The 15,757-nt window shown below is 40.8% G+C and overlaps 1 protein-coding gene and 1 long non-coding RNA gene across 2 annotated transcripts in view; one reads left to right on the forward strand and one right to left on the reverse strand.

Annotated features, from left to right (window-relative positions):
• Nucleotides 1-1,026: 1,026 nt before the first annotated feature.
• The window catches only part of LOC106097336 (myomesin-3-like), a 49,515-nt gene continuing 34,784 nt past the window's right edge, over nucleotides 1,027-15,757 (reverse strand). Inside the window, exon 5 of the mRNA XM_019355328.1 lies at nucleotides 1,027-1,231. Within this exon, the coding sequence (XP_019210873.1) occupies nucleotides 1,194-1,231 (38 nt within the window). The 3' untranslated portion in view covers nucleotides 1,027-1,193. The remainder of the gene's footprint in view (nucleotides 1,232-15,757) is intronic.
• On the forward strand, nucleotides 10,015-13,047 carry LOC109199969 (uncharacterized). Its single transcript, XR_002060207.2, has 5 exons — nucleotides 10,015-10,156; nucleotides 10,872-10,950; nucleotides 11,535-11,692; nucleotides 12,057-12,143; nucleotides 12,525-13,047. It is a non-coding gene; the product is annotated as an uncharacterized LOC109199969 (long non-coding RNA).

Raw genomic sequence — 15,757 nt, forward strand, 5'->3', positions numbered from 1 at the left:
AGTAGGAACATAAGTAGTGCCATCATTCCCAGACCTGGCCCACATCTGGTTAACATACACCATGCCATGACACCAGTCAGTCAGAAGTGCCAGCTTGATGCTAGATACCTATGCGTTTAAATCATTTAGGTAGTGCTAGCAAAAACTGGCAGCCCATGTAGTGATGTTTTGTAACTCTGATTGTGTTTGTGTCAGCTTTGTGTGTGTGTGTGAGTGGTGGAGGATCTATAAGTGAAAGTCTATACAACTACTACATTTACTCTTGATGATGTACTTAACTGTCAAAAACTGCAGCTTATAAAATACCTCAATGGTGTTTTCGTATCAAACAGTACACTCAAGCCATCATCTACTAAGCACACAATGCGCCAACTGCACACTGATGGTATGAATACAAAACACATCTGGCTTTTGCTTTCTCTGTGTACAGATGTCAATTTGAGGTCACACTTTTGTCATAGTGTCATGTAAACATACAAGGATCCAAACTTCAAGTATTGGTGTTTATTCACACTCATCAAAACCAAGACAAAGTCAGAACACAAAATAGGAATTTCACAAAAAAAAGGGGAAAAAAAGACAATCAGCCTACATCATGTCGTCTTTCTGGGTCCGGCCACAAAATTTCGTCCACGTCGCATGCGATATCCTCCAGTCCAAGGCACCGGGGAAAATATCTCCTTGAATGCCGTATCCAGGCCTGACATGATGCCTGGTCAATATCTCCACATGCCTCCTCCATTGCCTGTAAAAGGGCTACCTGTTGATGAGGATGACCGTCGTACACTTTCCAGCGCCAGGCAGAGAAGAACTCCTCAATGGGATTTAAGAATGGAGAGTATGGAGGAAGGTTGAGTGCCATGAAGGATGGGTGGTCTGTAAACCAGTTGCGGACCAAAGCAGCCCTATGGAAACTAACATTGTCCCATATGATGACATATCGGGTCTGCTCTGGCCTCTGAACAGTGAGCATGTCATGCAAGGTGTCCAGGAATGCAATAATGTGTGCAGTGTTGTATGGGCCTATGGTTGCATGATGGTGAACAACACCATTTTGGCTTATAGCTGCACACATGGTTATGTTACCACCACGTTGTCCTGGGACATTGATGATGGCACGGTGTCCAATAATGTTCCTGCCACGTCTCCTTGTCTTAGTGAGGTGAAAACCAGCCTCATCCACAAAAAGTAGCTCATGTCCCATTGCATCTGCTTCTAGTTCCATCACTCTCTGGACAAGACAAAACAAATGCAACACATCAGGCCCATGCACAGCACTACAGTATGCACTTCCAAATTCAGAACCAATGACACTAGCTTACCTGCACATAGTCAAATCGCAGTTGCTTTACACGTTCTGTGTTTCTCTCGAAAGGAACTCTGTAAATTTGCTTCATTCTTATTTTGTGGCGCGCAAGTACACGACTTAGTGTAGAAATGCTTGCACTGTGTATATTTTGAAAGATGGTGTCATTATCAATTATGCGCTGCTGTATTTCGCGCAGTCTTATTGGATTATTGGCAATCACCATGTTCACTATATGGGTCTCTTGCTCTGGAGTGAACATTCTGCCTCTGCCCCCAACATCTGGACGTCTGGCAATTCTGTAAAATAACAATTTCAGGATTTTTGCATGTATGGTACTGTTGTGTTTCTCATTAGAGGATGGCAGTGCTACAAAGTACTTATCGATTCTCATTTCGAAATGTCCTAATGATGCCTGCCACAGTGTAGCGGCTCAGTTTAGGCTGCACCCGTTGGCCAGCTTCCCTCAAGGTCATCCCATGGTTGATGACATGGTCCACTATTGTAGCTCTGATGTCATCAGTTATTCTGTTTCTTACTCTTCTTACCCTTCCTCTTTCCCCTCCTCGTCCTCTTCTTGCTCCTCCACGTCCTCTTCCTCCAACTTCTTCACCTCCACGTCCTCTTCCTCCAACTTCTTCACGTCCACGTCCTCTCCCTCGGCCTCCTCTGATTCTCACTCTTCTCACTCTTGCTGCTCCTTCCATTGTACTCCACATAGACAGCTTACCTGTGGCCTGTTTATAGTGCTTAGGCTGATTGCAAAGTGGACTATTTATCAAAAACAGTTTTCACATGTGAAAGTGTGCCAGACAGTTGGCAAAATAGTGTTAATGATAGCCATACATGTGTATAATTTTGCTAGGAGTGTGTTGGAAATTTGGTAATTGAGTGTAAGCAGTGAATTGTGCCTACAGTTTTGCAAAGTGTGTGTTACAAAATGGCAAACTGAGTGCAAAGCAGTGTTTGTGCTTTTAGTTTTGCAAACTCAGTGAGTGGTTTTGCTATAAGTATTACTAGTTTTAGAAATTGTGCTATAAAAATCACAGTTAGGGTTTAAGCATTCAGAAAAAACTGTAAATAAACTCTATCCTTTTGCCCGTGGATGTAACCATGAAGTTTACAGTTTTTTTCTGAATGCTTAAACCCTAACTGTGATTCTTATAGCACAATTTCTAAAACTATCAATACTTATAGCAAAACCACTCACTGAGTTTGCAAAACTAAAAGCACAAACACTGCTTTGCACTCAGTTTGCCATTTTGTAAGACACACTTTGCAGAACTTTAAACACAACTCACTGCTTACACTCAATTACCAAATTTTCAACACACTCCTAGCAAAACTATACACATTTATGGCCATTATTTACACTATTTTGCCAACTGTCTGGCACACTTTCACATGTGAAAACTTTTTTAGATAATTAGTTCACTTTGCAATCAGCCTAAGCACTATGAATAAGCTACAGGTAAGCTCTGTGTGTGGAGTACAATGGAGGGAGCAGGAAGAGTGAGAAGTAGAGGAGGCCGAGGAAGAGGACGTGGAGGGGAAGAAGTAGGATGAAGAGGACGACAAGGACAAGGAGGAGCAAGAGGAGGACGAGGAGGGGGGAGAGGAGGACGAGGAGGGGGAGAGGAGGGGGAGAGGAAGGGTAAGAAGAGTAAGAAATAGAATTGCTGATGACATCAGAGCTACAATAGTGGACCATGTAATCAACCATGGAGTGACGCTGAGGGAAGCTGGCCAACGGGTTCAGCCTAACTCAAGCCGCTACACTGTAGCAAGCATCATAAGGACATTTTGAAATGACAGTTGGTTAGTACAGTCACTTTGCACTAAGACTTGTAGCACTGCCATGCTAATGAGAAACACAACAATAGCATAGATGTAAAAATACTGAAATTGTTACTTTACAGAATTGCTAGACGACCAGATGCTGGGGGCAGAGGAAGCATGTTCACTGCAGACCAAGAAACCCATATAGTCAATATGGTGATTGCAAATAATCCTATACTTGGAAATAAACACTTGTGTTTGTTTTGATGTGTGTGAATAAAAACCAGTACTTGAAATTTGGATCCCTCTATGCTTACGGATCTATGACAAAAGTATGAGCTCAAACTGACATGGCCTACCTTGTGCACAGAGAAAGCAAAAGTCAGATGTGTTTTGTATTCATACCATCAGTGTGCAGTTGCCGCATTGTGTGCTTAGTGGATGATGGCTTGTGTGTACTGTTTGATACGAAAACACCATTTTTACGAAGGTGTGAAGAGTTAATCTAGCTGTGTTCGCTTTTGCAAGAGAACTACAATGTTTTGATAATTGGGTGACAGGTTTTCTTATTTGTGTGTAGAGTTTTGCAAAAATAGCCAATAGTTACAAAAAATGTGCTTAAACAATCAGAAAAAACTGTAAATGCATGAATTCGATCAATGTGACATCAGATCGAACGTGATGGTTTTAGGTGTTGGGCGTGGCTCGACGCGCAGGGGGTGCGAGGGCCCTCATAACGCTGCTTGCAGCTTTAATTATTAGCGCCCGAGCACTGAGAGTGCGAAGGCCCTATTGTATCTGCTCCGTTTCTTCTTATTATTATTATTATCATTATTAGGGCCCGAGCACTTCGAGTGCGAAGGCCTTATTGTATCTGCTCCGTTTCTTCTTATTAGGGCCCGAGCACTGACAGTGCGAAGGCCCTATTGTATCTGCTCCGTTTATTATTATTATTAGGGCCCGAGCACTGAGAGTGCGAAGGCCCTATTGTATCTGCTCCGTTTCTTATTATTATTATTAGGGCCCGAGCACTGATAGTGCGAAGGCCCTATTGTATCTGCTCCGTTTCTTATTATTATTATTAGGGCCCGAGCACCGAGAGTGCGAAGGCCCTATTGTATCTGCTCAGTTTCTTCTTCTTCTTCTTCTTATTAGGGCCCGAGCACTGACTGTGCGAAGGCCCTATTGTATCTGCTCTGTTTCTTATTATTATTAGGGCCCGAGCACTTCGAGTGCGAAGGCCCTATTGTATCTGCTCTGTTTCTTATTATTATTATTATTATTAGGGCCCGAGCACCGAGAGTGCGAAGGCCCTATTGTATCTGCTCTGTTTCTTATTATTATTATTATTATTATTATTAGGGCCCGAGCACAAAAGTGCGAAGGCCCTATTGTATCTGCTCTGTTTCTTATCATTATCATTATTATTATTATTATTATTATTATTATTATTATTATTATTATTTCGGCAAATGAATCGGCCTTTTGAGGGCCTAAACATGCTCGAAAACTCATGAAATTTTGCACACGCGTCAGGTCTGGTGAAAATTTACGTATTTTAATGTCCGTAGACATGTCCAGGGAAAATTGGCTCAGTAGCGCCACCTAGAAAAATGAGAAACGCGAGCCCCCGAGATGGGTATGACCTACATGTATAAAACTCGGAACACATATCTAACGTTCGGAGACGCACATAAAAGTCTATTATGGCCATGTCCTAAACCCAACAGGAAGTCCGCCATTTGGAAGTGAAGGTGACATTTTGGCTCTAATTTTGCCATTTCCATGCCTAGAACTTTTGCGAACTCCTCATTGGAATTTCATCGTACAAGCTTCATATTTGGTCAGTGTCAACTACACACCTGGGCCATGTTAAATTGCGGAGCTTTTGAGTTTTCGGGATACGGTGAGGCCGTGGCGCCACGGCGAATTTCGATGACTCGCCATGAAAATCTTATTGCCTCTCGTTCTGTCATACATTGTCCGACCTTGACCAAAGTGGACACATATGATAAGGCTCCACCCCTGAACATATTTCAACTGCCATATTTGACATCAGGGACAGCGCCACCTAGTGGGAACAGGAAATGTCATGTTTTACACTTTGGGGTACAGTATTGTAATGGGTGACATCTGCAGCCTCAAATGTCTCCAGGAAAGCCTTAAGGAGTTGGTCTTGGGTTACAGAGAAAACTGTGAGTTTTCGCTGAAGGGTGTGACCCCAGCAGCATGGCGAACATTGAGGTCTCGCCATGAAGAAACAAATTAGTGTAACTCAATGAAATCCAATGTGATCAGTACCAGATTTTACAGGGATGATGTCAGACCCGCCCTGAATAGATTGATATGCCCATTGTCAGGAATACGTAGAGCGCCACCTAGTGGCACCAGGAAATGTCATGTCTTTCATTTTGTTGTACTGATTTTCACAGGTTCATCGTGGCCACCTCAAAAGCGGTGAATATCACCATCAGTCCCTCTTGATGCTTCAGTGAGAAAATTGTGACTATAAACTGAACGGCGCACCCTGGTGGCAACGCAGTTCACCATGAAAGATGAAGTGGCTTTTGAGGGGCTTGAAAAGTTTAAAAAGTCTTGAAATTTGGCGCACACCTCTAATGTGATGAGGGATTTCTTTTTATATGTTCCTTTTCCTTGAACAGCACAAAATGGCTCCACAGCGCCCCCTACAATATTTCAAAACAACAGCCCCTGCTGTGTGTTTTATGTATGAGTTTGAAACCTGGCAAGCTTATTGGAGATATCAAGATGTACAAAAAAGTCTCTTGGAGCAATATCCCAAATCCAACAGGAAGTCAGCCATTTTAAAATGAATGTGTAAATTTGGCGACATTTTCCCCTCTTTTCAGGCCTCATACTTTGACGAACTCCTCCAAGGGATTTCATTAGATTCATGCGATCTCCTGTGTGTGGAATCTAAAGACCTTTGTGATGTTAAATTGTGAAGCTTTTTACGTTCAGGGAAACGGGGTGGTCATGGCGGCACGTGGAGTTTCAATCACTCGCCAAAAAGCAGTAACCTGCTGTCGCTCAAAAACACAATGTCCAATCTCTCCCAAAGGTCGCAGGCGTGATGAGACTCGAGCTCGGAAATGTTTGTTATGCCATTTGTCAGTAATGGTTAGAGCGCCACCTAGTGGGACGACTATAATAATGGTTGAATGAGATGAAATTTTAGCTGGTGGTTAAATGCATGAATTCCATCAATGTGACATCAGATCGGAAGCGCTGGTTTTAGGTGTTGGGCTTGGCTCGACGCGCTGGGGTGCGAGGGCCCTCATATCGCTGCTTGCAGCTTTAATTATTATTATTATTATTATTATTCAGGCAAAAGAAGGGCCTTTTTGAGGGCTTTAACATGCTCGAAAACTCTTGGAATTTTGCACACATGCCAGGTCTGGTGAAAAATTTTGTATTTTAATGGTTTTACATATGAGCACTGGGAAATGGCTCTGTAGCGCCACCTATGCCTTGTTAAATGCAGCCCTACGAACACATCGTTTTAGCTACATGTATGAAATTTGGCACACATGTGTATCATGCCAAGCCGAACAAAAAAGTCTGGGGGACCATTGACGCAAACCCAACAGGAAGTCCGCCATTTGGAAGTGAAGGTGACATTTTGGCTCTAATTTTGCCATTTCCATGCCTAGAACTTTTGCGAACTCCTCATTGGAATTTCATCGTACAAGCTTCATATTTGGTCAGTGTCAACTACACACCTGGGCCATGTTAAATTGCGGAGCTTTTGAGTTTTCGGGTTACTGTGAGGCCGTGGCGCCACGGCGAATTTCGATGACTCGCCATGAAAATCTTATTGCCTCTCGTTCTGTCATACATTGTCCGACCTTGACCAAAGTGGACACATATGATAAGGCTCCACCCCTGAACATATTTCAACTGCCATATTTGACATCAGGGACAGCGCCACCTAGTGGGAACAGGAAATGTCATGTTTTACACTTTGGGGTACAGTATTGTAATGGGTGACATCTGCAGCCTCAAAATTCTCCAGGAAAGCCTTAAGGAGTTGGTCTTGGGTTACAGAGAAAACTGTGAGTTTTCGCTGAAGGGTGTGACCCCAGCAGCATGGCGAACATTGAGGTCTCGCCATGAAGAAACAAATTAGTGTAACTCAATGAAATCCAATCTGATCAGTACCAGATTTTACAGAGATGATGTCAGACCCGCCCTGAACAGATTGATATGCCCATTTTCAGTAATATGCAGAGCGCCACCTAGTGGCAACAGGAAATGTCATGTCTTTCATTTTGTTGTACTGATTTTCACGGGTTCATCGTGGCCACCTCAAAAGCGGTGAATATCACCATCCATCCTTCATGATGCTTCAGTGAGAAAATTGTGACTTTAAACTGAACGGCGCACCCTGGTGGCAACGCGGTTCACCATGAATAATGAAGTGGCTTTTGAGGGGCTTGGAAAGTTTAAAAAGTCTTGAAATTTGGGCTACACCTCCAATGTGATGAGGGCTTTCTGGTTATGTCCAAATAGATTTAGAGTTAGAAAGCATTGTTTGAGGGCAAGTCAAGGCAGTTTTCGCTTCGCCTCTACTCAGTTATGGTACATTAGAAGTCAAATATCTTCAATAATTCATATTTTAATGACATGTATGTGCCTCTTTTCTGCAGAAATTCTGCTGATTCACCTCTTTTCTGCAAAATTTTCATCCCTTTCGACTCTTATCAGCACAATTGTCAGCAGCTTCTGATAATTTCAGCAGAATTGTCAGTCTATCCACCTCTTCTTTGAGACAATGAGTTTGGCTCAGTGAGATGAGTAGCTGCCTATAGACCAGAAGGGCCAGCTTCAAATCCTGCTCAGGGTGACGTTTTTTTTTTCACCACCATACAACTTTGTGCAACTTTTCATCTTTTTCAGCTTTTCAGCAGACAGCTTCAGCGTTAAGGCATCCACACAGCATTTTCGCAGGAAATGCAAATTTTTTCTAGTTCTTATTGTGTGGATGCCCTCAAAGGGCTTCCACACTATTGAGTTCCTGTTTCTCTTCATTCTTTATTGTGTGGATGCCCTCAAAGGCATCCACACTATTGAGTTCCTGTTTCTCTTTATTCTTTATACTTTATTCTTCAAGTTGCCACTTCTTTGCCGCGTAACTACTCCCACAGTTTTCAGCCGATTTTCTCAGTTTAAACTTTAAAAAATTCTGCTCTTTCTGCTAATGTGTGCTATATCTTTTGGTGCTCATAACTTCTATACTTTTTGAGATATTGAATTTTTTTTGCAATATTTTTGCCCATTGAAATGAATAGAACACATTATCAATGTGGTCACTTATTTCTGCTCGCCGGGCTGAGCTGTGTTTTAGCTCAGTGAGATGAGCAGCCGTTCTCAGACTGGGAGTCCCAGGTTCAAATCCCGCTTATGGCAACATTTCTTTCAGTTAACAGTTAAACTTTTTTAACTCAATTTCACCTTTTTCACCACTTTTCAGCACAAATCCCAGCTTTTTCTGCTGTTTTCAGCAAAAACCTCTTTTCAGCAGAATTCTCAAAAGAGTTCTGCAGAACTCTTTTCAGCGGAAATTCTGCTGATTGAACTCTTTTCAGTAGAATTTTGAGAATTTTCACCTCTTTTCAGCCCAAATTCTGCTTATTCACCTCTTCTGCAAAATTTTCAACCTTTTCACCTCTTATTAGCACAAATCTCAGCTGTTTTCAGAAAAAACACTTTTGAGCAGAAATTCTGCTGATTCATCTCTTTTCAGCGCAACTTTCTGCTTCTTTACCTTTTTTCATCAGAAATTCTGCTGATTCACCTCTTTTCTGCAAAATTTTCAGCCTTTTCTCCTCTTATCAGCACAATTCTCAGCAGCTTCTGCTCATTTCAGCAGAATTGTCAGTCTGTCCACCTCTGACCACAATGTCACTATCTTTATTGTGAGATTTACCGTTTTTTCACAATTTGCCTCGGAGTGACACAAGGTCTGACAAGTCCCCATTCAAAGTCTATGGGGAGGTTTTGAAATTCAGAGCTGAAATTCTGTAACGGGAGGCATTTTCAAATTGCCATATCTCTTTAACAAAGCAAAGTTAGGACATGAGGCTTGTGCCAATATATCTTCAGACACTGCTGACACTCACAGTGGAAGCAGTTTTTACAATTATCTTACCGTTGAGCAATGAATTACGTTTGTTTGAGGGGTGGAAATCTGTCCTTCTCTCAGTCTTCAAACTCTGGAAATGAAGCCGTTTCTTCTCTCGTCATATCTCCGCGACGGAGGTAGAACGAGCTATGAAAATCGCAGTCAAAATACACCAAAGTCCGCTGATTCACCCAGTACAATTATGCTGCTAGCCCTCCTAGTTTTTGAGTTACACGACGTTTTGTAACTCCAAAAAACGGCGTTTTTCGCCTCTCACCGCGATCTATTTTCTGACTGCCCAAGTATCTGTCTTTCAGACCGACGCCCCCTTTCCAGGTGGCGCAATCAGTAATGACACGGCTCTGCAGCTCAAAGGTCATCGGTTCAATCCCACCTTGGTCCATGTTTTTTTTTTTTTTTCACTACAAATTTATACACTATCACAGACCTGTACACTGTAAAAACGATAACTAGTAATTGTTGATTTGAGTAAAGTTTTCAAATTAAACTGACTTAGAAATAAAACTTTCCATTTACAACCTAAAATAGCTTGTCTGCCCAACAAATTTCTTCCATTGTTGTCCTAACTAAGATTTTCTAGCGAGCATAACAAAGATTATCAACTTTTGAGTAGATTTTTTGAGTCGAGTTGGGAACCGGTGGGAAACCCCGTAGGTGACTGGCACACGTCGTGGTCTGAATAAGTTTGAACTAGACCAAACGAGTCTGAGCAGACTGTGTGATAGTGGTTTGTCGATGTCTTCTGAACTGAAAACCTGCTAAGAAACTTTGAACAAACGTGGCCAAAGTTGGATGAAAATTAAAATTTTTCGACCATTACGGATTTTACCTGGTCTGAAGTTGGAGTGTATTATTTGACCATTTTTTGGACAGGTGCGGGAGCTGCCGGCCATTTGCCCTAGCAGGTAAGCTAACGACATCTGTTATTAGGATTTTCTACAAGCGCTAGGCTGCATCCTCCTGAGGACCCAGGAGGGTGGAACGAGTAAAGCACTGAAAAAAAGCCAAACAATAACATATTTAAGTCATCTTATATATCATGTTTAAGCTAGCGAAGGACCGCGCGGGGGGTTGAAAATGATATGCCAGGAGTTCGCTGTTCTCGCTGCTCTAGCGAGCCTTGAATCCCCAGCTAGCTATCGAAGCTGGTGGTAACAGACGTCTCCGAAAACGTAGAAGCATTTTTGCAAAAATGTGTTGTCTTAATAAACTGAGCAGATATTTGAAATTTACACAGCTACATTCTTGCCTGAAAATACCTTAAAAGTTTACTTTGTGACCCAGAAAGAGTAATAAGAGTAATATTAAAACTAAGTGGCTGCCGCCATTGTTTCAAACTAGAATCGGCTGGGCCGCGCTATGAATTCTGGCATAGGGTGGGCCACGAAGGATACACCTGACCCATCCTTCAAAGCGGTGGAAAGTATTGTATTGTTTTGAGAGCCTTTTTGTTGGTGGAGTATTGATTTTGTGTACAATTCCACGGGTAGACGCGATCTGTACGGTCCGACTTTGCACATGCGCAGTAAGGATCGGGGAGTCCGATCCGTAACTTTTTTTTCTCGTTTTTTTTTCTACATTATATTGAAATGTTTCATTATTGCAAACATTTTCTCTCAGGCGGAGAGAGGTCGTGGAGTGTCAGCCTATGGTATCTGAGGTCCAGGAGAGATGACCTGCGCTGTTTTCCTCTGAGGAGGTAAGACTGTCCTAATTTATTTATAATTTAATTATTATTCAAATTGGGCATGATTTATACTTATATTGAAGTAGTACGGTATTTGCTGTGGTAATGCATTGGCCAACTTTATTATCTTGTGCTACCACTCCAGTCAAGGCCCTTGCCAGTGTTATATTGAAATCCTTACCCTGAACATTTCTGCCAGTACAAGAGTCCCCATGCTAAATCGAAATTGTGAAACAGAAAGGCAATCTCATAATTTTGACTTAGCATGTATTTTTTTTCTTTTTGTGCTAGAAATAGGACTTCTATAGTCTGAGATTGTTAGGGAAAGAATACTAAGGTAGGTCACAGAATCTGATTGGTCACAGATTTTGGTGCAACTTAGAACATAATATGTATTTTCATATTGATACTGGGTTTTGTGGGGGGTGTTTCTATTCCTGTGCAAAAGACGTATTCATGAGAGATTTTTGAAGTAGGTAGGTTTTGCTGTTGATGACACAGTCAGGCATATAACATGGTGCAGACTGTCCAAGACAGCTACCCAGGAATTTTCTGTGCTGAATAAATGACAATATTTTGGTGAATGTATTGTTTAGATATCTGAAAATTTCATCGGATCACAAGCAAAGACCTCCTGGGGACCTTCAATGCATCCCTTGACAAAGTTGTGCCTGGCCTGCTGAAACTGTACTGGTCTAAGAAGGGAGCTCTTGGTGAGGAGATGGAAGACCTCCTGGATAAACTTGATGAACAGGTGAGTGAAGTGCTCCTTTATCTGACATTTTTAGAAGAGAGTATACTTTTCTCTTAACAGAAACTGAAAAAGATGTTGGCTTCAAACAAAACACATCAGTGGATATGTCAGTAAAAATGAATGTCATGAGTCATTGCTTTGTTCTTATTTGGCAGTATTTTATTTAATTTGTAAAACGAAAGAAAAATTGTTAACATGGTGTTGTTGTTGTTTTTTGGGGGGGGGGGGTTTGTATGTTTGCGTGTTGCTGGGTCTGACCTGTGCTTTACTTTCATTACTATGAGAGTTCTGATTTTGCATTGTGTATAGTACACCATGTTACTTCACTAATTGAAATTCTTGTTTTCCACTGAATACTCTTTAGACATCCAACACTGTGTCCAACGGGCACTGAGAGGCCTGCCCATTTTCCTCAAGAGAAGATGCAACAGAGGTTTTCCTGAAGTGCTTAGTAAGTACAAAAAAGTAATGCCAGTAAAACTAATTGCTATGAGATGTTTTTAAAGGATGAGTTTATCCAAAATGGAAATGTACACTTTCTCAGTGCAGTCCAGATAATTTTATAGTGGGGATTGCAGTTGTCATAACTCTCACTCCTTTTTTTCTGCTGAGCAGCTGCTGGGCATTGTTAGTGGTTGTTCCATAGCAGAAAATATTTTTGTACAAAACTCACAAGGTGGCATTAATTAAAAGAAAATAAGCTTTTTCTTCTTAAAACCTCCATGGGTCAAACGACCAGCATGGTATAGAGGTTAAAGTTAAAATCTTTAGAAATTTGTTTTGTCTTTAGTTTTTCTTAGCTTTCAATAATTGATATTTTACTTTTCTTCAGGACACTGACATTTTGGAACCAGTGTTGAACGGTGCATCAGTTGCCATCCTCACCATCCTACAAGATGACGATGCTGATACGTCTGTGCGAGAACATGCAGTTGTGTTGGAAGGGGACATTGTGCTACATAACATTCCAGATCTCTCTACTGCCCTGGCACACCTCTTTGGCCTTCTGTATGCCCTCAACATTGATTATCCAAAGCAGATGAGTTTTACCTTTGAAGCAAATCAGGCCATCTTATTTTGGCCTGGTCGGACAATATGAAGGTGAAGTGGATAAATCATTATTCGAAATGTAAATTTTAGTCAGATGAATCTGTATTGTTGAGAATATATGGTGAAAATTTGTCTTGTAGTATTTTAAAAGACTTGTTATAGTGTTAGTTTCCTCTTCATTGATGGTAACATTTCTAAGAACTTTTAACTTCCATAGTTCATCATAGTAAGCCTGTGTAAAATGTCAATGTCTGGGTGCATAGGCAATCGTTTGTAGCACTACCCTATTTAATGTGCAATAGTTATGTTCAGCTTTTACAAGACGGTCAGGGTGTGTGTGCATGAATTATTAAGTTGCTGGACACTTTTCTTTTATGGTTCTGGACTCTAGAATTTTAACGTCTCTGCTGGGGTGCTCAAAGCACCCAAAAGAAACTGGCAACACGTTTTTGTTTGTTTGTTATTTCTTTTCTTTCTTTCTTTTTGTTTTTTTTAACAGAAATTCACCCTACTACCCATGACATTCTGAAATGTACTGAAAAGACTGTTGAACAAAATAAATAAGCTTTTAGATAACATTGAATTTTGTGCTTTGTTTTATTCTATATCTATTTATTAAGTGTTTTTTCAAGTATAATAACAACATACATTTTCCTTTGTTTGTATAGGTAAATTTTCAACTCACTGGAGTAAGAATTGTATGATTACTCAACAAGAATATCTGTGTTTGGTGAAGGCAGAAATACATGGCATTGAAACCAGAATTTCTTCGTTAGACTTCCAGGATTATCCTAATTAGGTGAACAAGAAGATCCAAGTTGGCAGAACTTGTAAATCTTAGTTGAGTCAACAACAGTTGGCAAAAGTTGAGAAAACTCAAAAATCTCTTGCATCATGTTGCCTTGAAATTTTTACGTTTTCTCAACATTTTCTTTTTTTACAGTGTAATTTATATTGCTAATTTATTACAATTCTGCAAAGTTTTATGATTTTAGCAGCGTTTCTAATATGGACCTCAGATTCTTGTTAACGCTCCATGGCAGAAACAAGTACACAGCCTGATGAAGCAGACAGAGGCAGTACCTCTGATTGGTGAATTTGAGCAGAACCAGGTTGTTCTTTCATTTCATTTCTTTATTTATTTCACACATGGTTCAACAGTGTTTCTTTTTCTACATACAGAACCTTCTGCCTCTTTTCAGCAGAAATTCTGCTCATTCACCTCTTCTCTTGTGTTGGAGTGCCCTCTTGTGGCACCTTTTGGGTAGTGCCTTAGTAAACGTGAACACTGCAAAGAAGTGGTATCAGACTGGTTTGTAGTGGAGGAATTTGTTGCCAGTTTCTTTCATCTTTAATCCGTATTCATGTTGTAATGTAGTAGTACCACAATATGGCAGAAACACTATGTTTTGGCACAAATACTTTGATTTAGTATACTTTAGCTTCTTCAGCTTCTTCACCCCTTTTCAGCAAAATTTTCATTTTTTTCACCCCTTTTCAGCACAAATTCCAGCTTTTTTGGCTGTATTCAGAAAAAAGACAACTCTTTTGAGCAGAAACTCTGCTGATTCATCTCTTTTCAGCGCAAGTTTCTGCTTCTTTGCCTCTTTTCTGCAGAAATTCTGCTGATTCACCTCTTTTCTGCAAAAGTTTCAGCCTTTTCACCTCTTATCAGCACAATTGTCAGCAGCTTCTGCTCATTTCAGCAGAATTGTCCGTCTCTCCACCTCTTCTTTGTAAGAATGACTTTGGCTCAGGGAAATGAATAGCCGCCTTTGAGCAGAAATTCTGCTGATTCCTCTCTTTTCAGTGCAACTTATTGCTTCTTTACCTCTTTTCTGAAAAATTTTCAGCCTTTTCACTTCTTCTCAGCAAAATTCTCAGCAGCTTCTACTCATTTAGCAAAATTGTCAGTTTCTCCATCTCTTGTTTTTGACAGAATGAATTTGGTTCAGTGAGATGAGCAGCTGCCTTGAGACGAGAAGGGCCAGGTTCAAATCCCGGTCATGGCAAAACCTGTTTTCAGTTTTCTCTTTTGTTCTGCCTCTTTTCTGCAGAAATTCTGCTGATTTACCTCTTTTCTGCAAAATTTTCAGCCTTTTCACCTCTTCTCAGCACAATTGTCAGCAGCTTCTGCTCATTTTAGCAGAATTGTCGGTCTCTCCTCCTCTTTTTTCAGAGAATGAGTTTAGCTCAGTGAGATGAGTAGCTGCCTTGAGACCAGGAGGGCCAGGTTGGAATCCTGCTCAGGGCGACATGTTTTTTTCACCACCGTAAAACTTTTTGCAACTTTTCATCTTTTTCAGCTTTTCAGCTGACAGCTTCAGCGTTAAGGCATCCACACAGCATTTTCGCAGGAAATGCAAATTTTTCTAGTTGTGTGGATGCATTGAGTTCCTGTTTCTCTTTATTCTTTATTATTATTATTATTATGTGTGCCTATGCCAAGAGGCACACATATTACTATTCCTCGGATTTATTATTATTATTATTATTATTATTATTATTCTCCAGTTTCCGCCTGAAATTTTGCAGCGAAACTCACCCCGCAGTTTTGAGACAAGGTTCATATATGTTACCTCATTTTGTGCGGCCGGATCTGGAATGGTGTGCTATGACTTTTGGTGTTTATGAATTTTATAGTTTTTTAAATATTAATATTTTAGTGAAAATTTTCCCGCGCTCCTCTGCCGAACAGTTTTGACATTAGGGTTACATATGTTAGATCATTTTGTGCGGCTGGAGCTGGACTATTATGTCATGACTTTTGGTGTTCATGACTTTTATAGTTTTTGAAATATTAATATTTTAGTGCAAATTTAGGCCAATTCATCTTTTGGCGCCAAATAAACAGACTTCATTTGTGGTGTGTTGGCGCCATCTTTTGGTCCCATTGAAACAAATTTCAAACTTCATTTGTGGTGTGTTGGCTCTCTCTAGTGGTATGCCGGGAGTGGTACAGCCTGTCTACCCTTATTTGGATACCGTAATGATGACAATATCAATGGCGCGCAC

This window comes from Oreochromis niloticus, unplaced genomic scaffold, assembly GCF_001858045.2.
Source record: "Oreochromis niloticus isolate F11D_XX unplaced genomic scaffold, O_niloticus_UMD_NMBU tig00007942_pilon, whole genome shotgun sequence".
NCBI classification, from domain to species: domain Eukaryota; kingdom Metazoa; phylum Chordata; class Actinopteri; order Cichliformes; family Cichlidae; genus Oreochromis; species Oreochromis niloticus.